This window comes from Bos indicus, chromosome 3 (genome assembly GCF_029378745.1).
Source record: "Bos indicus isolate NIAB-ARS_2022 breed Sahiwal x Tharparkar chromosome 3, NIAB-ARS_B.indTharparkar_mat_pri_1.0, whole genome shotgun sequence".
NCBI lineage: Eukaryota > Metazoa > Chordata > Mammalia > Artiodactyla > Bovidae > Bos > Bos indicus.
Genome location: NC_091762.1, coordinates 78,387,956 through 78,415,362, shown reverse-complemented (window position 1 = coordinate 78,415,362; position 27,407 = coordinate 78,387,956). Strand labels below are relative to the sequence as shown.

Genomic DNA, 27,407 nt, shown 5'->3' with positions numbered 1-27,407 from the left:
TGTGTTAGGTAAGCTTTGTTCAGGTTTGAATTATAGGGCTGCTGACCCTGAGTTCGATGTTAGCTAGTCAACAATATAGATTGTCTTTAAACAGAAACACACATAAGGCAAGACTATATATGGATCCACTGATGAAAATATAAGCAGAGGCTAACAAGACAAAAAAAGAAAAAATTATTCAAGCAATTAATGAATTGGATTTCACTAAAATAAAAAACTTCTTTCAAAAGATATTGGTAAGAAAATGAAAAAAATAAGCCATAGACTAGGACAAAACACATGTCCAATAAAGGGCTAGTTTTCAAACCACGTAAAGAATTCTCAGAACTCAATAATAAGAAAAACAATAAAGCAATATAAATGGACTGAAGATTTGAACCTGGAGTAGGAAATGACAACACACTCCAATATTCTTGCCTGGGGAAATCCCATAGACAGAGGAGCCTGGCAGGCTACCGTCTATGAAGTCACAGAAGGTCAGACACAACTTAGTGACTAAACAACAAAAACAAGAGAGATTTGAATGGATTGTTCACCAAAGATATGCATGGAAAATATCTGAAAAGTGAGTTGAGAACCACCACCAGCCCCCATTAAAATAAATAAGTGGATACTGATTTGCAGTGAACATCCATCAATCTCATCTCCACTGTCCAAATTCCTGAAATACTAGATGATGTCCTCTCCTTTATTTTCTATTCTAACTCACTTCAATCTTCTTTCTACCTTCATTTCTTTTCTGAAACTATTCTTAGGAGGTACTGACTATTGTCAAATTCAACACTGCCTTTTAGTTCCTGTCATATTTAATCTCTGACCATTTGACACTCGTCATGCACTTCTTCCTGTATCTCTTTTGTCCTTTGGTCGAGATTTTCTGGTTCTGGCCTCCTACTCCTTTCCCTTATCTCTCTGGATGTTCTCTCTGAAATCTCTTTTTCTAATTTTGCTTTTAATACTACTGACATGCTGAAATCTTCTAAATTTAGATCTGCAGCTCAGACTTCTCTCTCAAGTTTACCAGTGTCTCCCAACAGCCTACTAGACAGTCTTCTCCAAACACGCTGGAAGCCCCTTCAAATCAACATGATCAGAACCAGATTCATTACTTCCCCACTCTCACTTTTGTGTGCTCAGTTAATGCTGTTATTTACTGAGTCAGCAAAATGGCCACCAGAGTCAAGCCTTGTGCTCCTGAATTCTTAGCCCCACACACAGGTTGTTCATTGCACAACTCCTGTTCAGTGGGACTCCCCAGAGCGCTCTCACGTGTTTCCTCCTCTCAGTTCTCACTGCCTTTGCTTTGCCTTAGGTCTTCAGCAGCCTTTGCTCTTCCATAGCCTCCTAACTGGATTCTTTATCCTCTTCCAATTCTCCATGCAGTAATTAGAAATGCCTTTCTAAGATCCAACTTGATTATGTATTTCTCTGCCTAACAATCTTTGTTATCTCTGACACTTTCAGATAAAGGAAGTTGGGGTTTTGTTGTTGTTGTTGTTTGATTTCTTTCGGCTGTGTAGCTGACGAACATGACAAATAGATGGGGCAATAATGGAAACAGTGTCAGACTTTATTTTCTTGGGCTCCAAAACCACTGTGGATGGTGACTGCAGCCATGAAATTAAAAGATGCTTGCTTCTTAGAAGAAAGCTATGACAAACCTAGACAGCATATTACAAAGCAGAGATATTACTTTGCCGACAAAGGTCCATAGAGTCAAAGCTATGTTTTTTCCAGCAGTCAAGTATGGATGTGAGAGTTGGATCATAAAGAAGGCTGAGCACTGAAAAATGGATGCTTTTGAACTGTGGTGCTGGAGAAGATTCTTGAGAGTCCCTTGGACTGCAAGGAGATCAAACTAGTCAACCCTAAAGGAAATCAACATTGAATATTCATTAGAAGGACTGATGTTGAAGTTGAAGCTCCAATATTTTGGCCACCTGATGCAAACAGTCAACTCACTGGAAAAGACCCTGATGCTGGGAAAGATTGAGGGCAGGAGGAGAAAGGGGCGACAGAGGATGAAGTGGTTGGATGGCATCATCAACTCAATGGACATAAGTTTGAGCAAAACTCCTGGAGATAGTGAAGGACAGGAAGGCCTGGTATGCTGCAGTCCATGAGGTCACAAAGATTTGGACACAACTGAGCAACTGAACAACAGCCTGACCAGCAACAGTCAGGTGGTGGTGTGCTCCTGAGTGCATGGATGACGGACAGGAATATAAAGCCCACTATATTCTGCCATTGATCTAATTTTCCAGCTCAAATCCTTCAGCCTACAGAAACAACTTGCCAGTCCCAAACCATTGTTCTTGGTATGTGAAATATTTTCCCATACCCTTCTTCATAGTTGAGAAAATTGTTACTAGTCATTAAAACCCAGTTGACAGTCAAAGACACTCTTATTCGTGTATTCTGGTGATCCCCAGCTCCGACTGCTCATTATAATCACCAGGAGAGGCTTTTAAAAAATATTGATGCTCAACTTCCACTTACAGAAATTCTGATTTCAGTGGGTACAATAATTTTGAGCATAGGAATGTTTAAATGTTCCCCCATAATGTTATAATGTGCTAGGTACTAAAGATACAAAAACTAAAAAGACAATATGGAGTTTCTGACTTTAAGAAATTCACTGTGGAGGAAATGAGTAAATTAACTGTCATTTACAATAGAAAGCTGAATGAAGAGTGAAAAGATACTCATGTAGAACAAATAAGGAGGTGAGAAGAAAAGGTGTGCCACAAGGTCTCCTGGTGATGCTTGCTAGAAACCAACCAAATAATTGATAATTTTCTTAAAATTTGGTCTTAGGATCCTGTTAGGGCTTTCCTGGTGGCTCAGCTGGTATAGAATCTGCCTGCAGCATGGGAGACTTGGGTTTGATCCCCGGGTTGGGAAGATCTCCTGGAAAAGGGAAAGGCTACCCACTCCAGTATTCTGGCCTGGAGAATTCCATGGACTGTATAGTCCATGAGGTTGCAAACAGTCGGACATGACTGAAAGACTTTCACTTTAGGATCCTGTTAAACCATGAATAAATAGTTTAAAGCCACTGATGTATAATTTTATCATTTTAAACAATGCAATATATAAAGCAGCTGTTCTGTAGTTAATCACCATTGTATCTTTAATGCCCCAAACAATACCTGGCACATATGAGATGCTCAAAAATGCTTGTTAACTAAATGAATGGTCAATAGTAGCTTTTAAACTTTCTTTTTTTTTTTTTTCTACCGCGGCTGGCTTTAAACTTTCTTTTCTTAAGAAATGGATTTATAATGGATATCAATGTTGGTTGCAAATTAAAACTAAGCATTGTATCTTTAGTGTCAAAGATTTTGATAGATTAAGCATAAATATGTGCTCTACTTCTTGGATGAGATTATTTCAAATTAAGGTGAGGGACAAAAAAAGAGTACTGACAAAGCAGTTCACTTTCAGTAATCTGGGTTTTCCCAAATAGTGACATAAGAGCCAGTCATTTTGAGTTGGACAGTTTTGAGTTCCTCTTCAAGAATCTGAAATGTAGGTCGGGGCTTTGTAGATATTTCCATTTGCCTCATCACTGAAAACCTAAAGTGATCGTTGACAGGCGGGCAGTGAGGAAAGAAGACATGACGCAGATACGAGGGTAGCAGCCTGGCTCTGAGGTGGAATTATGTGCTTCAAACAGGCTGTAAGGTAAAGAGATAATGACCTCTGAATACTCAAAAACAGCTACATTTCCTTTTGGAAATCCATGGGCCAAGTTGTCTTATGAGTCTGTATGATATTTCATACAGAGTTATGATAGAAGCTGAATCTGTAATATTATCTAACATCATATCGCTTTAAATGATATTATTGTGTATACTCTATTAGGTGAGTAGTTAACTCCTAACTAGGAATATTTCACAGTTTCTTTTGTCTATTATTTACAAAGAGAAGATCTACTATTATTAACAAATCATGAAAGGGATCTTTATATTCATAAGTCACTGGGGAACTCAGTTTTTAAAAATGAAATGTTGTGTGCCATTTGATGAGTTATGAGTTTTTGTTGTTTTATATGAAAGGCTCAGGTTTAATTAAATAACTGAATAATGCTGATTATTGAATAATTTAATTATTTAATAATGCATGTAACTGTTTAACTGAATAATGTAACTCCAGATGTAAACTAATGGCAATATTGTTTGGAATTTCTATAATGTGCTTCTTTTGAACTCTCTGCAGATAAAGGGGATTTCTGTAAATCTAACTGGTGATAATGTGTAAGGTTTTGTCTCACTCACTCTTTCTTCATTTTGAATGCTTTTCTTTTCTGGAAGTTCTGATCTTTTTGGCTTTTCCTGAAAGACTAATATTTCTGGAGCTTGATAGACATGTGAACCTGGTCAGAAGGATTGAGGATCATGAGTTAGAGCAGAAAGAGAGTTCTGATGAGAGAGACAAGATCAGGAGGAATTATATTTCATCAAGGGTCAAAATGTCTTATGAAGGTAATTCACACTGATTTTTGAAGGGTATAAAATCCCATTCTTTTGCTTTACTCCTCCACCTTATTATACCTCCTCACACCCCAGTGACTCTTCTTTGCCCTGTTTCCTTCTCCCTTCCCATCCTTCCTCCCTTCGTTCCTTTCTTCCTAATTAAAGTTTCTCATCAAAAACAACTTCTAGAAAAAATGTTATGCCTTTTAGTATTTTATTAAAATATTACAGTTTAAACATTTTTCATATTTTTCTAGAGAGCAACAAAGAGTTTTTTCTGCTTTCAGGCATGAATCAGGTCACAATTCATTGGGACGTGGTAATAGCTCTCTACATATTCTTCAGTTGGTGTCATGGAGGTACAGTATTTTTGAGTACCTATTGCTATTTTTTATTCAAATAAAATACTGAGTGTTTATTAGGTTCATGACATTATGCTCGAATCTCTGAAGAATAAAAATTATTATACTGGGAAAAATTATATGCACATAAAATTATGTGGAATGAAATGTGAGTCCAACCTCCCTCCTAATGCAAGATTCCTTTATCAAGCATCCTGACAGAGGTCTAATTCTTATATCAAAATTTCCATGAAGCAGTCTAATTCCAATATCAACATTTCCACAAAGCAGTTTATTATTTTGGTTTGGCATAATCTGTCTTTGAACATTTTTAACTTATATAACTTATCAAACATTTGAATTTTATTCAATTCCACAAACAATTTATTGATCATTACTCTGTGTTAGGTGCTGTGCTAAGCCTTGTCTTCCTCACAACAACTTTGTGCAGTAGTATTATGTGCTATTATTATTCTTATTTTGTAGTTCACACAAACAGCTGGCATTATGACAAAGGCATACACAGCTTTTAAGAGTGGGAGGTGGGAGATCATCAGAAGTTCAGGCAGGACAGCCATTGGCTCTTGAGAGTTTCTACTGAGGGCATTGCATCCTGGACAGGCGAGAGGGATTCATTTACTATGAGATAAGCAACACCAAAGGCTTCCCATGTGGCTCAGTGGTGAAAGAATTCGTCTGTCAATGCAGGAGATGCTGGTTCAACCCCTGGGTAGGGAAGATTCCCCGGAGGAGGCCATGACAACCCACTCCAGTATTCTTGCCTGGAGAATCCCATGGACAGAGGAGCCTGGCAAGCTACAGTCCATACGGTTGCAAAGAGTCGTACACGACTGAGTGACTGAGCATGCACACACACACAAGCAACATCAAGGCAGGGTTTTAGATCTTGAAGGAAGTTTTGTAAATCATGCAACTTACTCAGAATAGGGACAAAAGCAAAACTATCTTCTGTAGGTTGGGACAAACTTATATTAGACACATAGAAGTAGTCCCACCATGAGAACTAGAATCCCTCCAGCAGGATACCAGACCCTTCCAGAGTCAGACCAACAGTATCCAAGAAGGTTTCGTAGAAATAAGACATCATTTACTTTTTCCAGCTTCTGGAAATATGCGAATGATAAGTCAGACTTCTGTTTATACATGGAATTCTCCAGGCAAGAATACTGGAGTGAGTAGTCATTCCCTTCTCAAGGGGATCTTCCCGATCCAGGGTTCAAACTCAGGTCTCCTGCATTGCAGGCAGATCCTTCACCGTCTGAGCCACCAGGGAAACCCGTTTATACATCTGAGTGATTAATATGAAGCATAGAGAAATTAGACAAGTCCATATGATATGGTACTAGAGACTTTCCAGATGTTCATTAGAAATTATTCAATCTGCTGTAATATTTTTACTATCTTTTCCAAATTTTCTACTAGAATGATATTTTACCCCTTTTAAATAGCTTTGCTGAAATAAAAAAAAATAAACACTACGTTTAGCATTTTTCTGACCAACATCCTCCAAATTAACATATTTTGTGTGACTTATTTTAACATATTAAAAAGAGAAATTAACATACTTTTGTATGACTTATTCTTACATAATCCAAGTTAACTCCTGCTGATTACTGATTTCTTTTTCTGAAAAATCATCGACTTATTAATTCATTCCCAAATGTTGTGAAGCTCAGCAGTCCAGTGTTTCTGGGGTTCTTTTTTATTCTATTTTTTAAAACCAAGATAACATTTATCCGAATTTGAAGTCTTCTGACGTTTTTAATATTTTCTGTGTATTCTTAAACACTACTCACGTTTCATGATAGTATTCAGATATTTTTTTAAGGTGCTGAAGAAACAGTTTCTCTGAACTTGAATTGTTGACCTTCTTTAAAACAGGGGCTTCCCAGGTGGTGCTAATGGTAAAGAACGCCTGCCAATGCAGGATACATAAGAGATGTATCCAGGGTTTGATTCCTGGGTTGGGAAGATCCCCCAGAGGAGAGCAAGGCAAACTACGCCAGTATTCTTGCCTGGAGATATCTATGGACAGAGGAGCCTGGCAGGCTACAGTCCATGGGGTCACAAAGAGTTGGACAGTGACTCAGCATGGCAAAGCAGTCAGATGCTTTCTTAAAACTTCTTTTCATGTCTTTGGCTTCAAATTCCTATTGATAATGATGGAATTATTTTTATCACTACTTCAACATTGAAATATTTATAATTTATATGTGAATGCAAACTACATAAATGGACATACTCAATTACATTTATATTATAAAAGTTAATTTTTAAGCTTTGAATTCTAAAGATAAGGACTTTTAAAATTAAATACTGGCCTTTAATTATCACTTTGATAAGGTTTTAAGATATTCTAATGCTTAGAGTTTAGAATATTTAGAAAAAGCCTACAATGAATTTTCCTTGATGTGAATTTAACTTAATTGATATTGCATTACATTGTCATTTGAGTTTATGAAAATGCCTTTATTATTATTTGGCTATAAAAATAATACATTATTATATAATTTTTGTAACACAGAAATATTCAATTAAAAATAAAAATTAACACACAGAGATTATCATTGATAATATCTTAGTGTATCTTTAATTTAATGAATTAAATATAGCCCACCAGCCTATATTAAATATTTTGTTTTGAAACTTGCTTTTCAACTTAAAAATATATTCTGAACATTTCCCCATATTTTTAAATTAATGATGAATTTTAAGTGGTGGTCAAGCAATAAATTTTTGCAACTAGTAACAGTATGATTTCACTCATTAAGATCATAATTTTCTAATAAAAATAGCCCTTATCTGTAAAAGAAAGAAAGACTGAGTAGCTGAAGAATGGGGTTTGGATTCTTCACTACCAATTGTTATTTCTAATGTTACCTTTGAAACATAAGGTACCCTCAAAATGCCTCATTCCTCACCTTTAAAATAGAAGAGCTAATTATATTTGCACTTTAGACTGCTAGAGAAGCTGAAAAGCTGAAAGCTGACTCTAGGCTCGTGTAATGCTGTTGAACATCAACAGAACATGGTAAAAACACACTGATTAGCTAAGCAAATAAATGATACACTGAGTCCTAATGGTAAAAACACACTGATAAGCTAAGCAATTAAAGGATACACTGAGTCCTAAAACTCTTTTCCAGTGGAAATTATTCCATTCAGTTCACTTCAGTCGCTCAGTTGTGTCCGACTCTTTGTGACCCCATGAACCGCAGCATGCCAGGCCTCCCTGTCCATCACCAACTCCTGGGGTCCACCCAAACCCATGTCCATCGAGTCAGTGATGCCATCCAACCATCTCATCCTCTGTCGTCCCCTTCTCCTCCTGCCCCCAATCCCTCCCAGCATCAGGGTCTTTTCAAATGAGTCAGTTGTTCGCATCAGGTGGCCAAAGTATTAGAGTTTCAGCTTCAACATCAGTCTTTCCAATGAGCACCCAGGACTGATCTCCTTTAGAATGGACTGGTTGGATCTCCTTGCAGTCCAAGGGACTCTCAAGAGTCTTCTCCAACACCACAGTTCAAAAGCATCAATTCTTTGGCGCTCAGCTTTCTTCATAGTCCAACTCTCACATCCATACATGACCACTGGAAAAACCATAGCCTTGACTAGACGGACCTTTGTTGGCAAAGTAATGTCTCTGCTTTTTAATATGCTGTCTGCTGCTGTTGCTGCTAAGTTGCTTCAGTCGTGTCCTACTCTGTGCGACCCCATAGATGGCAGCCCACCAGGCTCCCCCGTCCCTGGGGTTCTCCAGACAAGAACACTGGAATAGGTTGGTCATAACTTTCCTTCCAAGGAGTAAGCGTCTTTTAATTTCATGGCTGCAATCTAATTATTTTTGACTGGATTATTTTGAATGAAATATTTGACTAATTATTCCATTAGTCAAAAACAATATTAAATGCAAAGCATATTTTTCTGAATATCTGGTTTTAATGTTTTACATGGAATTAATTATTTTATCTATTTGTTTTCCAGGGATTACAAATATAAACTGCTCTGGACACATCTGGGTAGAACCTGCCACAATTTTTAAGATGGGTATGAATATCTCTATATATTGCCAAGCAGCAATTAAGAACTGCCAACCAAGTAAACTTTATTTTTATAAAAATGGCATCAAAGAAAGATTTCATATCACAAGAATCAATAAAACAACAGCTCGCCTTTGGTATAACAACTTTGTGGAGCCACAAGCCTTTGTGTACTGTACTGCTGAATGTTCCAGATATTTTCCAGAGACACTGATATGTGGAAAAGACATTTCTTCTGGATGTAAGTGTTGGGGTGCATTCAAAAGCCAAGTGAAAGTTAACCTAACGATTAACTGGTAACTACCAATATTGTCTAAAAATGGAGGCAAATTAATGTACTTCACTTCTTCTGTTAGTTTAATGTAGGTATTGCAATTTGAATGTCTCCAGGAGCCAGGTTGGTGAAATGTTGCTTTAAGAAGCTGGTGGGATCTATGCAGAGAGGAAAACACATAGATAGTTTACTGAGCACAGACAGTGTCCAGCTTCCGGGTCTCTGAGGATCCAGTATTCTTAGATCTTTTGGTTCTTCCAAAGAAGATGGAAGTGTAAATTTTCAATGTGAACTCTACAAACTTTTCAATGTTGCCAACATATTCAAAATACAATTTTTTAACACTATCCTGGCCGAACACAGGTTTTTAGGTATGTGAAAGGCAGCACCCTCAGATTTTCAGTGTTTTTATTTTCAACTATTTTCCACTTAACATTGTTTTCCAAACTAATATAAACCTTGAAGCAGATTCCATTGAGAAATTTTGAGGCTAAGATTTCGAAAGGAAAAAACAGTTGCAATACTAGCTTTGTATCTCTGCTATATTTCTTACCAGCTGTGTGACTTCAGGAAGTTGCTTAACCAGTCTATGCCTCAATTCCATGTCTGTAAAATGAGGCTAATTATATTGGTCAGGGTAAAGATCAAATTTCAATAACTTATTTTAAAAAGTATTATATACTTTAAACTATAATATTAATGTGCCTAAGCCCTTTTAAATGGAACCTTTTGATAAAACATGGGATTATTTTGATACAATTCCCTGCTCCTAATGTCACTGCCCCAATTGTGAATCATTGTTTGTTACTATAATTATTAAGAAAAAAAGAATTGTTAATTTTAAAAATATTTGCTAAATTCAATGTGTGTTCATAGTATCCTGAAGGTGTTTAAGTTACTATAGTAATATGGGCTGGCTTGTATAATTATATACTTAATTCTTGGTTCTACTATTACAAAAGAAAAATGTTAAGTTCAGTACTGTTTTAATCTAGAGTTTCATTCCCTACAGCATCTGGGCCCATTTTCAGTGAAAGATAGAGGGCTTTGGATCTTTGCTATGTTCCCTTTCTCCATACTTTTGAGAATCCAATCTGAGTTCTTCCTCATCTCCAGTCCTCACCTAGACAGACCAAGTCTACCTGGCCACCTCTACCTGTCCCTAAAGGGAGAAGAAGGAGGCTTTTTTGTTTAAAGTAAGGCCATTGTCCTGCTGGGCACCTGACCAACTTGCTTCAAGAAAGAAGAGCTATAGGAAGTAGCAGAGGTGAACTGAGGAAGGAAATTAATAGGTTTTGGAGTTAAAGAAAAAAATTTAGGCCTTAAAATAATAATAACATGCTAAACTTGCCCTAAATTGTGGGAACTGAAACCTCAAGTAGACATCTTATCTGATGTCTGAGGATTTCTTAGCTTGTCCGCATCCTCAGGAAACAAAAGTAACCCTCTTGCTTAATTACATTCCTATTTATCTTTGATGTTTGGGGGGGTGGGTTGTTGAGAGAATATTTCATTGGAGAACAAATGAGCAACTGTCATGGTTTTGGGGAAAGGTCAGTTTTAATTTTAAGCCAGAGTAAGAAAGGAGGCAGAAGAAGTGTGGCCTCCTTCCCTGTGTTGCAGTTTGAGTGACCAGTGATGCCCAACCACTCTCCAGTGTTGGCTGAGCCTTCTGCTCCCAGACACAACCACCAGGCTCTGCTCAGGGCCAGGGAGTGGCCTTTTCTCCCCTTCTAGGACAACACATTAGAAGCACTTGTATTTTCTGCTGACAGCTGCTTAGAAAGAACATTACCCTTTCCACTTGTTTACTCTGTGATTTTGGAACTTTTTACATAGATCTCTGGTTATGAGTGTGAAAGTGTAACTGCCATGTAAGAATTTACTCAAAGCCCTGGATTCAAGAAACCCTGTGTTCGTGGGCTCTACATTCTTAGTAAACAAAACTTCCTATTGAAGTAGGTCAAGTAGAGGTTTTTGAGGGTTTTTGTGGTATTCTAGAAATCACACTGCTTTCACTGGATCACTTTGATTACAGGATACTCTTCCTGTGAGCTTTACCATGTCAACTTATCATCACTGCTCTGAACAAAACGATTATGTGTATTTTTTTAGACTGGAGACAAATCATACAAAATAAAGAGAAGATAAAGGAGTCATTGCTTTTCCTAAAAAGATATCCAAACATTAAAAGTTCTATACTTTGATGTGCAATTTGTGAAACACAAACTATTATCACAGTTTCATTTTTAGCCATAATCTTAGACTTCTTAGATTGTTATCTGTAAGTGTACACACATCATGAAAAGTATTCTATCAGAGTCACACCAGTCACAGGATAAAACACTTTAAGATTTCTCTATTCCTTTAAAAACACCAAATTAAACTATTCATGAAACAGTCATATTTACACTGAATCATTAAAAAGTTTAAATATATATAACTTGAATTTTTGGAGAAGGAAATGGCAACCCACTCCAGTGTTCTTGCCTGGAGAATCCCAGGGATGAGGGAGCCTGGTGGGCTGCCGTCTATGGGGTCGCACAGAGTCGGACACGACTGAAGCTGAATTTTAATCATCTTTGATCTCTATTTATCATCTAATGAAAGTAGACTTATTATCCAATAAAAGGCCCTGAAAAGTTCTCTTTAACACTGCTACTCAGTCTTACTAGTGACACAATAGGCCAGACTGCACACTCTTTGAGTAAGGAATTATGGAGAGATCTTTGCCAGAAGCATTGTTTTTCTTTTCATTTTAAATTCTCCTCATTATCATTTTATTAATCAAACCAATCAAGCCATGAAATACACTTTACTTAGTGGTTAGTATGCACCAAAACTGTGTTAAATGACAGCAATTCAGAGAAGAGGAGATCACAGACTCTGCCATCAAGAAGCCCTCAGTTGAAAATGATCCTTGGCTAAACTTTGAATTAATAAGAAACATGGCTTGTGAATAGTAAGGGACCCAGTAGGTGGGGAGACATGTGATGGGTAGGAGAGAGCAGAGTATTCTCTGGCAGCTGGCTGTACAGCAGGTTTTTGCCCACAGACATTTAATAACCCAGCAGGTAAAGAATCCGCTTGCAATGCAGGAGACACAGGAGGTGAGGGTTCAATCCCTGGATTGGGAAGATACCTGGAGAAGGAAATGACAACCCAATCCAGTATTCTTGCCCAGGAATCCCACAGACAGAGGAACCTGGAGGGCTACAGTCCAATGGGGTTGCAAAGAGTCCAACATGACTGAGTGACTAGGCACACACAATGGAATCTAAAAACAATTTGGTCTTATTTTATATCTATATTCACATTCCCATCTTTACATAGCTTCATATTAACAAATAGCATGTTTATTTGCACATAAGTGTTTAATCTATTTGATCTTTTACAAAGTTAATTAGTTACCGGACATAACCCTGAGCATTCACTTCAGAGAAAATGCTGTAGAATAACATAGCCCAAAAGACTGATAGTTGTCTTTTATGATGGCCGAATCAAAAATACTCTCAAACTAGAGGGAAAAAATAACTTCAGCACAAATCACTGAAGGACCCCAGTCAATCAATATCCAAAATGATTTAAATTTATGTTTCTACCCCTACCTCCTTTAAGGCTCAAGTAAAACTTAAAGATTTATTTTTTCTCACTTGGAGTCCAATTTCTCCCCCACTGCCGTTTGATGCTACAACTCATCATAATGTTTTAAAGCACTTTAGTGTGTTCTTACTGTTTGAAAATATGTTTTTAAATCATTAAATCAAATTTCATTCAAGTAGAATGTTTTATTTAACATTTTGGACCAACAAAAAAGAAATACACATCATTTCTATAATCTCATAATCTTCCTACTAGCAGACTCCATCTTTAATAATTTGGAATATGTCTTTCTAGTTTCAGTCTCTTTCTCTGTGTGTGTGTCTCTGTCTCTTTTCTCTGTTTCTCTGTCTCTGTTTCTATCTCTCTCGCTACCCCTTTATCTCTCTGTCTCTCAAATGAGCCCACTATACTATACTATACTATTTTGTAACTTATTTTTTCATTTTATCATATGGGCCTTATTTATTTAATTAAATGTATTTTGAGTTGCTTCCAAGGCCAGATACTTATATTGTCTTCAATAACTTTGTTTTTGGTTGTATTTCAGGAGTGTATTTTGGGAAATTAAGCTGGTTTCCAATTCTTCCATTATTATAAACAACACTTTAAGAGGCAAACCCTTTTAGCCAAATATTTTTGTGTATCTATGAACATTTTAGTAAGGATGCAGTCCTAGATGTAAAATTGCTGGGTTGCAAGATATTACTCCTGCTTTTACAGATTATGATAAAGGTTGTTCCAATTTGCATTTCCACAAGCAGTGTGTTAGAGGATTTCCTTGAGTCCATTTCAACACTATGGATTACCATTTTTCAAAATCCTTGCCAATTTGATAGCTCTAAATGACATCTATTATTGGTTCAGTTTGCAATGAAGATAAATTTTTTCCATATATGTATTTCTTATTTTATAAGTAGTATTTTTGGTAGATGATTTATAGATGAAGTGCAGGAATATATCTATATTTAAGCTAAATCTTTGGGTATAATTTCAGGTGCATAAATGTCTGTATTTTTATTTGTTCTGAGGCCCCATCCTTTCATTTTTCTTCTTTCCTTAATGGGACATAATTATTGGTTTATTTTTTTTTGTTTAATATTTATTTTATAGTTGATTAACAATGTTGTATTAGTTTCATCCTTTCATTTTTCATATCATTTTTTGAGTAATCAGTTTCCCAGGCAGTATTGCAAAAGTAGGTACAAGCTGAGAGAACCACCTCTAAAAAGTGAGCATGTGATAAATGCCCAGTATTTCCATACTTCTTTTTTGATCTTGATTCTTGGTAATTTATTACTGGATGATGTATCTGAAAATTCCAGATGCTGTTCTATATTTGTTGGGGTTTCATAGGTTTTTGGAGAAGGCAATGGCACCCGACTCCAGTACTCTTGCCTGGAAAATCCCATTGACGGAGGAGCCTGGTAGGCTGCAGTCCATGGTGTCGCTAAGAGTCGGACACAACTGAGCGACTTCACTTTCACTTTTCATTTTCATGCATTGGAGAAGGAAATGGCAACCCACTCCAGTGTTCTTACCTGGAGAATCCCAGGGCCGGGGGAGCCTGGTGGGCTTCCGTCTGTGGAGTCGCACAGAGTCGGACACGACTGAAGCGACTTAGCAGCAGTAGCAGCATAGGCTTTAGAGGCTCCAAGGGCTCCAACAGAACTCTCTCATCTTTTCTCATCTCTTGGGTTGTGTTTTCCCCTGTGCTGGCTTAATTCTTAAATAGACTGTTTCACTATGACAGCAAGATGGCCATCAAAAGCCCATAGCTTACATGACACTCAGAGACAGTAAATACGGCAGGGAGAAAGCACATCTTTTACAGTAGCCCCAGAAAAAGTTCCTTGGATAATTCTGATTGGTTCATCTTGGGTCACGGGTTCATTCCCAATGGAAATACTCCATCAGGCAGACTAGGTCAAGGGCACAGTTCTGTGTGTCAAGGCACACCCCGTGGCACAGGGGTGGAGTGGAGATGAGGTTAGGAATGAGGAAGATGTCAGTTCTCAAAAGGAAGGATGGTGGCAGACAGAAATTAACAATATTCTCCAAAATTTGGCCATTCAGAGAAAGAGTTGAAAGCATGGGAGAAAAGAGAAAAAGAAACTAGAAATCGAATTCTGTGAATGCCTAAAAAATTTTAATCTTTCTTTACTGTAGTGAAATGTACTTTTTAAATGATTCTTAAGTGCAAAGTTCTATGAATGCCAGTGATGAATATGCACATTGACATCATTGTGCAACCATCACCCCCATCCATTTCCAGTACTCTTTTCATCTTGCAAAACCGAAACTCTGTACCCAATAAACAACAACTCTTCATTTCTCCCAACTCCTCAACCCTTGGCCACCACCATTCTACTTTCAGTCTCTGTGAGTCCAACTGTTCTAGACATCTCCTATAAATAGAATCATATAGTGTTTGTCCTTTTGTGGCTGGCTTATTTTATTTAGCATAATGTCTTCGAGGTTCATCTATGTTATAGCATGGGTCAGAATTCCCTTTCTTTTAAAGGTTGAGTATGTATGTATGACTATCAAACTTTTTTTTTCTTTTTGGCCTCACCCTGACGCATGTGGGATCTTAGTTCCCTGACCCAGGATCAAACCTGCTCCCCTTGCATTCGAATGCTAGAGTAGAGGAAAAACATGGAGAGCCTTTCACAACAGCCAAAAGGCAGAGAGATATCAAGGTTCAGTTCAGTTCAGTCGCTTAGTCGTGTCCAACTCTTTGCGACCCCACGAATCGCAGCACGCCAGGCCTCCCTGTCCATCACCAACTCCCGGAGTCCACCCAAACCCACGTCCATTGAGTCAGTGATGCCATCCAGCCGTCTCATCCTCTGTCGTCCCCTTCTCCTCCTGCCCCCAATCCCTCCCAGCATCAGAGTCTTTTCCAATGAGTCAACTCTTCGCATGAGGTGGCCAAAGTACTGGAGTTTCAGCTTTAGCATCATTCCTTCCAAAGAACACCCAGGACCAATCTCCTTTAGAATGGACTGGTTGGATATCAAGGTGGGAAAGACCAAAATAGCAAATTCTGCAGAGTTCAAGCTCAATGATGACCATAAAGAAATCATGGGATTTGTGGATTAGAAAGTCATTGATGACCTTAACAACAGTGGTTTTGGTGGAATTGTGGGTCTGAATCTTGATTGTTTGGGGTTCAAAAGTAAATGGGAACTGAGGGAAAAGACCAGTATAATGGACTTTAAAAAAGAAAAAAGCTATTGTGAAAAAGAGAAAGATATACTGACAGCTGAGGGAAGATAATTTGGGGAGGAATTCATTTGGATGGGAGGAACTTGATCACCTTAGTATCCCCAAAGAGGGAATATAGTAAAGTATGTGAAGGAAAGCAGCAATGTTTCAGGGCAAAGTGGGCTGGAATGTGAGCTGGAAGGGGTGGAATGGGGAAGTGCTGATTGACCTGGTTTTCCAAATGAAATGGAATGGTTATCAACTAACTATAAAAAACCTTGATGTTTCTGTGGTGGTTCCTAAGTGATACATTTTGTTGCAGACCCACCAGATGTACCTGACAAAGTAGCCTGTGTCATTTATGAATATTCTGGCAACATGACTTGTACCTGGAACCCTGGGAGGCCCACCTACATAGACACAAAGTATGTGGTGTACGTGAAGAGGTAGGTTCCCTCCTCAACAGTCTATCCTGAGCAATTCCACTCCAGTTCAGCCAGTGCTGTGCCTCCAGCAGGGATCCAAGAAATCTGCCTCAAATGTTAAATGCATCTTTACTATCCCCAACTCCCTAATGCCAGTCAAGGAATCCACCAAAACACTTTTCAAGCCATTGATATTTTCACCCTGTGAGGCAATATGTTCCATAATCTTTCTGCTGTTTTTACTCATTGGAGGTGACTGTGGGCAAGGACCTAATGTGATACAGCACAGTTTTAAAAGGATCTTTCCTTGAATCTCAGCTCTCTGCTCCTTCTAGGATTTAGGCACTTAAACTCTCCAAATTGTCATTTCTTTATCTTTAAAATAGGCTTGAAAATAGAACCTAATGGATAGGTTAATTCTGTTTAAGTGGAATTTGACTTTTAAAGTGTGAATCACCATGCCAGGTCCATCAGTACAGTTCAGTTGCTCAGTTGTGTCTGACTCTGTGACCCCATGGACCACAGCACACCAGGCTTCCCTGTCCATCACCAACTGCCAGAACTTGCACAAACTCATATCTATTGAATTGATGATGCCATCCAACCATCTTATCCTCTGTCTTCCCCTTCTCCTCCTGCCTTCAATCTTTCCCAGCATCAGGGTCTTTTCCAGTGAGTCAGTTCTTCGCATCAGGTGGCCAAAGTATTGGACTTTCTGCTTCAACATCAGTCCTTCCAATGAATATTCAGGACTGATTTCCTTTAGGATGGACTATTTGGATCTCCTCGCAGTACAAGAGACTCTCAAGAGTCTTCTCCAACACCACAGTTCAAAAGCATAAATTCTTTGGCATTCAGCTTTCTTTATAGTCCAACTCTCATATCCATATTCCACATATGGAAAAACCATAGCTTTGACTAGATGGACCTTTGTCAGCAAAGTAATGCCAGGTCCATAGTTAGCACTAAATTCATGGAAGAGAGTATTAATAATGAACCCCAAATCTCAAATTTGGTGTCTATATATATCAACCATCTTCCCTGGCAAGCCAGGGAAGAATAAGGGAGCTATCAGGACAAAGGACTTTCAGCTTTAAAACTGAAAGCAATAATTGAATGAAAGTAATACTTTCTTAATTGGAGTTGAGGAGAGCTTTGTGGAAACACTCTTCTGTTATGATCTAACACTAACCAGACTTCGGGAGCCAGACCACCATGCAGCCAAAAGTTCAAAAGTTTTATGCTTAAAGACAAATAACTAGTCATAAATGTTATATTACTTCATACAAACTTAGATTCAGTTCAGTTCAGTTGCTCAGTTGTGTCCGACTCTTTGCGACCCCATGAATTGCAGCACACCAGGCCTCCCTGTCCATCACCAACTCCCAGAGCTCACCCAGACTCACGTCCATCGAGTCAGTGATGCCATCCAGCCATCTCATCCTCTGTCGTCCCCTTCTCCTCCTGCCCCCAATCCCTCCCAGCATCAGAGTCTTTTCCAATGAGTCAACTCTTCGCATGAGGTGGCCAAAGTACTGGAGTTTCAGCTTTAGCATCATTCCTTCCAAAGAAATCCCAGGGCTGATCTCCTTCAGAATGGACTGGTTGGATCTCCTTGCAGTCCAAGGGACTCTCAAGAGTCTTCTCCAACACCACACTTCAAAAGCATCAATTCTTTGGTGCTCAGCCTTCTTCACAGTCCAACTCTCACATCCATAAATGACCACAGGAAAAACCATAGCCTTGACTAGACGAACCTTTGTTGGCAAAGTAATGTCTCTGCTTTTGAATATGCTATCTAGGTTGGTCATAACTTTTCTTCCAAGGAGTAAGCGTCTTTTAATTTCATGGCTGCAGTCACCATCTGCAGTGATTTTGGAGCCCCCCAAAATAAAGTCTGACACTGTTTCCACTGTTTCCCATCACTTCATGGGAAATAGATGGGGAAACAGTGGAAACTTAGATTAGGGGAAGAGTATTGTTAGTTTCTACTATTTATAAACTGCAAAATAGGAAATGGTTAATGTGGAAAAATCTTTCCCTCCTTAATGTACACAACTCAAATGTTTCTGGGTTATATCTAAACTATATCCATGTATGTCAGTCTGTTTCGGAATCCTTTGCCAGTGTTAAAGATGGAAATAATATCACTAATTTGGAGGGAAAAACTGTGGGCAAACTGGGGTAGATTGGTCTCCCTATTCTTGTTTCATTTGATTTTTTTTTTTTTCAAAGAAAGCCTTCAATTTTGTACAGTTGACTTTTGAAAAACACACGGGTTGTGGTGTTGACCCCTTCATGTTACTTTTGACTCTTCCAAAACTGAACTACTAATAGCCTACTGTTGGGCAGAAACCTTACTGATAATAGTTCATTGACACATTTTGTATGTTATATATATGTATTAGATATTGCACTGTGCTGTACTAAGTTGCTTTAGTTGTGTCTGACTCTTTGCGATCCTATGGACTGTTGCCCACCAGGTTCCTCTGTCCATGGCATTCTCCAGGCAAGAATACTGGAGTGGGTTGCCATGCCCTCCTCCAGGAGATCTTCCTGACCCAGGAATTGAACCCATGTCTCTTAGTCTCCTGCACTGGCAAGTGGATTCTTTACCATTAGCACAAGCTGGGAAGTCATTTAATCCCCTATGCAACCTTATGGGGTACATATGATTATTTTCCTGATTTTTGTAGACAGGGGACTGAGGCCTAGCTAGGTTACATGATGCGTCTAGGACCACACAACTATGAGAGGGAGAGGTGGGATTTGAACTTGGCATGGCCTGACTGCTTTCTTCCTAATTTAGTTTTTTCTGCTAAAGTGGTGTGGGAACCCAGATAAAAGGGCATATTTGAGAGATGCTATCCAAGTCTCATCATTATGGAAGGGAATAACCTTCCAATCTTGCTCTCTCCATCTGCTAGATACTCAGAATAATTTTGACTAAGTGAAACATAAATTGTAACACCACTCTGCTCAAAATATCTGGACAAAAACTAGAAAGATTTTATGAATACACTACTAAGCCTGGAGTTATTGGCTACATGCCATGGGCAAGAAGCTCACATCTTTCACTAAGCAGAGGTATGGTTGGGTACAAAAGGAATGATGGAAACACTCAGATCAGAGATAGATTGTGATGTCAAACAGTACACAATTTGCTAAGCACTGCACTCTGTTACTTCATGTGCTTCACATCCTCAATCTTCAGCTCAACCTTGCAAGTAACTATTATAATTGTCCCCTTTTACAGAGCTTATGTTACTTCCCCAAAGTCACTTGGCTAAGACATCATGGAGCCAGGATTCTAACAGGTGTCTAAGACTTAACCCTCTCCTCCTTGTTTCTGGGATTAAGTAGTGTCTTTGAGATGAAAAGAGGTCATGAGGACAAGAATCTCATTGCAAAGGCAACCTGCGTGTGTGTGTGTGTCAGTCACTCGGTCAAGTCCAATTCTCCAGGCAAGAATACTGGAGTGGGGAGCCATTCCCTTCTCCAGGTCATCTTTCCAATCCAGTATCAAACCTGGGTCTCTGGCATTGCAGACAGATTCTTTACCATCTGAGCCATCAGGAGGCTTCCATGGTGTCTCAGACAGTAAAGACTCTGCCTGCAATGTGGGAGATGCAAGTTAGATCCCTGGGTTGGGAAGATCCCCTAGAGAAGGGACTAGCAACCCACTACAGTATTCTTGCCTGGAGAAGCCCCATGGACAGAGAGGAGTCATCAGGGAAGCCCAAAGGCAACTTTAAGAATGTGAAAACAAGGGCAGTATAGGAGCAAACACCACAGCTGAAGCTCACAGAAAATTTCTATGTGCCAGACTGACAGAGAATGCCTAGGGCCTTGCTGTCTATCTCCTGGAACTTTTACTATCTCGTGGACCCACTGACCTTGATTAGTTGATTACTTATTTTTCTTTTAATCAGTCAATCAGTCAGTTCAGTTGCTCAGTCGCGTCTGACTCTTTGTGACCCCATGAATTGCAGCACGCCAGGCTTCCCTGGCCATCACCAACTCCCGGAGCTCGCTCAAACTCATGTCCATCGAGTCAGTGATGCCATCCAACCATCTCATCCTCTGTTGGCCCCTTATCCTCCTGCCTTGAATCTTTCCCACCATCAGGGTCTTTTCTAGTGAGTCAGTTCTTCACATCAGGTGGCCAAAGTATTGGAGTTTCAACTTCAGCATCAGTCCTTCCAGTGAATATTCAGGACTGATTTCCTTTAGGATGGACTGGTTGGATCTCCTTGCAGTCCAAGGGACTCTCAAGAGTCTTCTCCAACACCATAGTTCAAAAGCATCAATTTTTTGGCACTCAGCTTTCTTTATAGTCCAATTCTCACATCCATACATGATTACTGGGAAAACCACAGCTTTGACTAGATGGACCTGTGTTAGAAAAGTAATGTCTCTGTTTTTTAATATGTTGTCTAAGTTGATCATAGCTTTCCTTCCAAGGAGCAAGTGGCTTTTAATTTCATGGCTGCAGTCACCATCTGCAGTGATTTTGGAGCCCCTCCAAAATAAAGTCTGTCACGGTTTCCATTGTTTCCCCATCTATTTGCCATGAAGTTATTGGACCGGATTCCATGATCTTAGTTTTCTGAATGTTGAGTCTTAAGCCAACTTTTTAACTCTCCTTTTTCACTTTCATCAAGAGGTTTTTTAGTTCTTCTTCGCTTTCTGCCATAAGGGTGGTGTCATCTGCATATCTGAGGTTATTGATATTTTTCCCAGCAATCTTGATTCCAGCTTGTGCTTCATCCAGCCCAGCATTTCGCATGATGTACCCTGAATATAAGTTAAATAAGCAGGGTGACAATATACAGCCTTGACATACTCCTTTTCCTATTTGGAACCAGTCTGTTGTTCCATGTCCAGTTCTTACTGTTGTCTCTTGTGCTGCTTACAGATTTCTCAGGAGGAAGGTCAGGTGGTCTGGTATTCCTATCTCTTTCAGAATTTTACACAGTTTGCTGTGATCCACACAGTAAAAGCTTTGGCGTAGTCAATGAAGCAGAAATAGATGTTTTCCTGGAACTCTCTCACTTCTTTGATGATCCAATGGATGTTGGCAATTTGAGCTCTGGTTCCTCTGCCTTTTCTAAATCCAGTTTGAACATCTACAGGTTCACAGTTCACATACTGCTGAAGCCTGGCTTGGAGAATTTTGAGTATTACTTTGCTAGCATATGAGATGAGTACAATTGTGCAGTAGTTTGAACGTTCTTTGGCATTGCCTGTCTTTAAGATTGGAATGAAAACTGAATAATACATATTAATTATAAAAGAATAAACTCTTTTAGTACAATAGCTTTATTGAGTATACTTCATATTCCATCAGATCAGATCAGTTGCTCAGTCACGTCCAACTCTTTGCAACCCCATGAATCGCAGCACGCCAGGCCTCCCTGTCCATCACCAACTCCCAGAGCTCACCCAGACTCACGTCCATTGAGTCAGTGATGCCATCCAGCCATCTCATCCTCTGTTGTCCCCTTCTCCTCCTGCCCCCAGTCCCTCCCAGCATCAGAGTCTTTTCCAATGAGTCAACTCTTCACATCAGGTGGCCAAAGTACTGGAGTTTCAGCTTTAGCATCATTCCTTCCAAAGAAATCCCAGGGCTGATCTCCTTCAGAATGGACTGGTTGGATCTCCTTGCAGTCCAAGGGACTCTCAAGAGTCTTCTCCAGCACCACAGTTCAAAAGCATCAATTCTTTGGTGCTCAGCCTTCTTCACAGTCCAACTCTCACATCCATAAATGACCACAGGAAAAACCATAGCCTTGACTAGACGAACCTTTGTTGGCAAAGTAATGTCTCTTCTTTTGAATATGATATCTAGGTTGGTCATAACTTTCCTTCCAAGGAGTAAGCGTCTTTTAATTTCATGGCTGCAGTCAACATCTGTAGTGATTTTAGAGCCCCCAAAAATAAAGTCTGACACTGTTTCCACTGTTTCCCCATCTATTTCCCATGAAGTGGTGGGACTGGATGCCATGATCTTCGTTTTCTGAATGTTGAGCTTTAAGCCAACTTTTTCACTCTCCACTTTCACTTTCATCAAGAGGCTTTTGAGTTCCTCCTCACTTTCTGCCATAAGGGTGGTGTCATCTCCATATCTGAGGTTATTGATATTTCTCCCGCCAATCTTGATTCCAGTTTGTGTTTCTTCCAGTCCAGCGTTTCTCATGATGTACTCTGCATATAAGTTAAATAAACAGGGTGACAATATACAGCCTTGACGTACTCCTTTTCCTATTTGGAAACAGTCTGTTGTTCCATGTCCAGTTCTAACTGTTGCTTCCTGATCAGCATACAAATTTCTCAAGAGGCAGATCAGGTGGTCTGGTATTCCCATCTCTTTCAGAAATTCCCACAGTTTATTGTGCTCCACACAGTCAAAGGCTTTGGCATAGTCAATAAAGCAGAAATAGATGTTTTTCTGGAACTCTCTTGCTTTTTCAATGACCCAGAGGATGTTGGCAATTTGATCTCTGGTTCCTCTACCTTTTCTAAAACCAGCTTGAACATCAGGAAGTTCACGGTTCACATATTGCTGAAGCCTGGCTTGGAGAATTTTGAGCATTACTTTACTAGCGTGTGAGATGAGTGGTAATTGTGTGGTAGTTTGAGCATTCTTTGGCATTGCCTTTCTTTGGGATTGGAATGAAAACTGACCTTTTCCAGTCCTGTGGCCACCGCTGAGTTTTCCAAATTTGCTGGCATATTGAGTGCAGCACTTTCACAGCATCATCTTTCAGGATTTGGAATAGCTCAACTGGAATTCCATCACCTCCACTAGCTTTGTTTGTAGTGATGCTTTCTAAGGCCCACTTGACTTCACATTCCAGGATGTCTGGCTCTAGGTCAGTCATATTCCATACAATGCACCTTATTTAAAGTGCAAAATTCAAAGATTTTAGTATATTCAAAGAGTTGAGCAACCATCTCCATAATATTAGAACATGTTCTTCATGCCAAAAGAAACCATATCTCCATTAGCAGTCACCCCACATTTCCCTTCAACTCTCCCAGCCCTAGGTATCATCTGTGGTTTGCCTACTGTGGACATTTTTATGTAAAAGGAATCATACAAATTAGTCTTTCATGAAGAGCATCTGTCACTTAGGGTAAGGTTTTCAAGATTCATCTGTGGTGTAGTATGTATCAGTCCTTCATTCTTTTTTATGACTAAATAATTTTCCATTGTGTGAATATATCACACTTAACTTATTCACATTCACTAGGTGATGGACATTTTGGGTTGTTTCCAGATTTTTGGCTATTATGAATAATGTTGTACTAACATTCATGTACAAGCTTTTGTGTAGACATGTATTTTCATTTCTCTTGAGCATAGACTTAGGAATGGAGTGGCTAGGTCGTATGGTATTGTTGTTCAGTTTCTAAGTCATGTCTGACTCTTTGTGACCCCATGCACAGGAGCACGCCAGGCTTCCCTGACTGTCACTATCTCACGAAGTTTGCTCAAACTCATGTCCATTGAATCAGTGATGGTAGCTAACCATAGCTTTGACTCTATGGACATTTCTCAGCAAAGTGATGCCTTTGCTTTTTAATATGCCATGAAGGTTTTTCATAGCTTTCCTTCAAGGAGCAAGTGTCTTTGAACTTCATGGCTGCAGTCATTGTCAGCAGTGATTTGGAGCCTAAGAAAATAAAATCTGCCAGTGTTTCCACTTTTCCCCCCTTTCATTTGCCATATACTGATGGGACTAGATGCCATGATCTTAGTTTTTTTAATGTTGAGTTTTAAGCCAGCTTTTTCACTCTCCTCTTTCACCTTCATCAAGAGGCTCTTTAGTTCCTCCTCAATTCTGCCATTAGAGTGATATCATCTGCATACCTGAGGTAACTGGTATTTCTCCCAGGAATCTGGATTCCAGTTTAGTATTTATCCAGCTGGAATTCCCTTGCTTTCTCTATGATCTCTGCTTCCTCTGCCTTTTCTAAATTCAGCTTGTACATCTGGAAGTTCTCAGTTCACATACTGCTGAAGCCTAGCTTGAAGGATTTTGAGCATTACCTTGCTAGCATGTTAAATGAGTGCAATTGTACAGTAGTGTAAACATTTTTTGGCATTTCCTTTCTTTAGGATTGGAATGAGAACTGACCATTTCCCGTGGCCACTGCTGAGTTTTCCAAATTTGCTGGCATACTGAGTGCAGCACTTTAACAACATCATCTTTTAGGATTTGAAATAGTTCAGCTGGAATTCCATCCCCTTATTTGTTTGCAGTAATACTTCTAAGGCTCACTTGACTTCACACTCCACGATGTCCAGCTCTAAGTGAATGCTCACTTCATTGTGGTTATCCAGGTCATTAAGACTTTTTTTTGTATAGTTCTGTGTATTCTTGCTACCGCTTCTTAATCTGTTCTGCTTCTGTTATATCCTTGTTGTTTCTGTCCCTTATCATGCCCATTCTTGCATGAAATATTCCCTTGAAATCTCCAATTTTTGAAGCAATTTCCAGTCTTTCCCATTCTATTGTTTTCTTCTGCTTCTTGCATTATTCATTTAAGAAGACCTTCTTATCTCTTCTTGCTATTCTCTGGAACTCTGTATTCAGTTGGGTGTATCTTTTTCTTACCTGCCTGTTTTTGCCTTTTCTTTCCTCAGCTATTTGTAAAGCCTCCTCAGACAACCACTTTGCCTTCTTGTATTTCTTTTTTGGGGGATGATTTTGGTCACTGCCAATGGTATGAACCTAACAGAAGCAGAAGATACTAAAAAGAGGTGGCAAGAATACACAGAAGAACTGTACAGAGAAGATCTTCACGACCAAGATAATCACAATGGTGTGATCACTCACCTAGAGCCATCCTGGATTGTGAAGTCAAGTGGGCCTTAGAAAGCATCACTACAAACAAAGCTAGTGGAGGTGATGGAATTCCAGTTGAGCTATTTCAAATCCTAAAAGATGATGCTGTGAAAGTGCTGCACTCAATATGCCAGCAAATTTGGAAAACTCAGCAGTGGCCACAGGACTGGAAAAGATCAGTTTTCATTCCAATCCCAAAGAAAAGCAATGCCAAAGAATGCTCAAACTACTGCACAATGGCACTCATCTCACATGCTAGTAAAGTAATGCTCAAAATTCTCTAAGCCAGGCTTAAGCAATACATGAACCGTGAACTTCCTGAACTGCCAACATCCATGGGATCATCGAAAAAGCAAGAGAGTTCCAGAAAAACATCTATTTCTGCTTTATTGACTATGCCAAAGCCTTTGACTGTGTGGATCACAATAAACTGTGGAAATTTCTGAAAGAGATGGGAATACCAGACCACCTGACCTGCCTCTTGAGAAATCTGTATGCAGGTCAGGAAGCAACAGTTAGAACTGGACATGGAACAACAGACTGTTTCCAAATAGGAAAAGGAGTACGTCAAGGCTGTATATTGTCACCCTGCTTATTTAACTTATATGCAGAGTACATCATGAGAAACGCTAGACTGGAAGAAACACAAGCTGGAATCAAGATTGCTGGGAGAAATATCAATAACCTCAGATACGGAGATGACACCACCCTTATGGCAGAAAGTGAGGAGGAACTCAAAAGCCTTTTGATGAAAGTGAAAGTGGAGAGTGAAAAAGTTGGCTTAAAGCTCAACATTCAGAAAATGAAAATCATGGCATCTGGTCCCATCACTTCATGGGAAATAGATGGGGAAACAGTGTCAGACTTTATTTTTTTGGGCTCCAAAATGACAGCAGATGGTGACTGCAGCCATGAAATTAAAAGACGCTTACTCCTTGGAAGGAAAGTCATGACCAACCTAGATATCATATTCAAAAGCAGAGACATTACTTTGCCAACAAAGGTCCGTCTAGTCAAGGCTATGATTTTTTCCAGTGGTCATATATGGATGTGAGAGTTGGACTGTGAGGAAAGCTGAGTGCCAAGGAATTGATGCTTTTGAATTGTGGTGCTGGATAAGACTCTTGAGAGTCCCTTGGACTGCAAGGAGATCCAACCAGTCCCTCCTAAAGGAGATCAGTCTTGGGTGTTCTTCGGAAGGACTGATGCTAAAGCTGAAACTCCAATAATTTGGCCACCTGATGTGAAGAGTTGACTCATTGAAAAAGACTCTGATGCTGGAAGGGATTATGGGCAGGAGGAGAAGGGGACAACAGAGGATGAGATGGCTGGATGACATCACCAACTCGATGGGCAAGAGTTTGAGTAAACTCCAGGAGTTGGTGATGGACGGGGAGGCCTGGCATGCTGTGATTCATGAGGTCACAAAGAGTCGGACACGACTGAGTGACTGAACTGAACTGAACTGAACTTGTGTACAATGTCATGAACCTCTATCCATAGTTCTTCAGGCACTCTGTCTACCATATCTAATCTCCTGACTCTATTTATCACGTCTACTGTATAATCATAAGGGATTTGATTTAGGTCATACTTGAATGGTCTAGGGGTTTTCCCTACTTTCTTCAATTTAAGCCTGAATTTTGCCATAAGGAACTGATGATATGAGCCTGATGATATGACAGTCAGCTCCCGATCTTGTTTTTACAGACTGTATGGAGTTTCTCTATCCTCAGCTACAAATAATATAATTAGTCTGATTCCAGTATTGACCATTAGGTGATGTCCATGTGTAGAGTTGTCTCTTGTGTTGTTGGAAGAGGGTGTTTGCTATGACCAGTGCGTTCTCTTGGCAAAACTCTGCTAGCCTTTGCCCTGCTTCATTTTGTACTCCAAGGCAAAACTTGCCTATTACTTCAGGTATCTCTTGACTTCTTACTTTTGCATTCCAGGCCCCTATGATGAAAAGGACATCCTTTTTTGGTGTTAGTTCCAGAAGGTCTTGTAGGCCTTCATAGAACCATTCAACTTCAGCTTCTTTGGTATTAGTGCTTGGGGCATAGACTTGGATTACTGTGATGTTGAATGATTTGCCTTGCAAACGAACTGAGATCATTCTGTTGTTTTTGAGATTGCATCCAAATACTGTATTTTGAACTCTTT

At 39.4% G+C, this 27,407-nt stretch overlaps 1 protein-coding gene across 1 annotated transcript in view; it reads left to right on the top strand.

Annotated features, from left to right (window-relative positions):
* Positions 1-3,563: 3,563 nt before the first annotated feature.
* Positions 3,564-27,407, top strand: part of IL23R (interleukin 23 receptor) — a 76,989-nt gene continuing 53,145 nt past the window's right edge. Inside the window, exons 1-4 of the mRNA XM_070786350.1 lie at positions 3,564-3,687; positions 4,766-4,837; positions 8,825-9,121; positions 16,287-16,410. Of these exons, the coding sequence (XP_070642451.1) occupies positions 4,768-4,837; positions 8,825-9,121; positions 16,287-16,410 (491 nt within the window). The 5' untranslated portion in view covers positions 3,564-3,687; positions 4,766-4,767. The remainder of the gene's footprint in view (positions 3,688-4,765; positions 4,838-8,824; positions 9,122-16,286; positions 16,411-27,407) is intronic.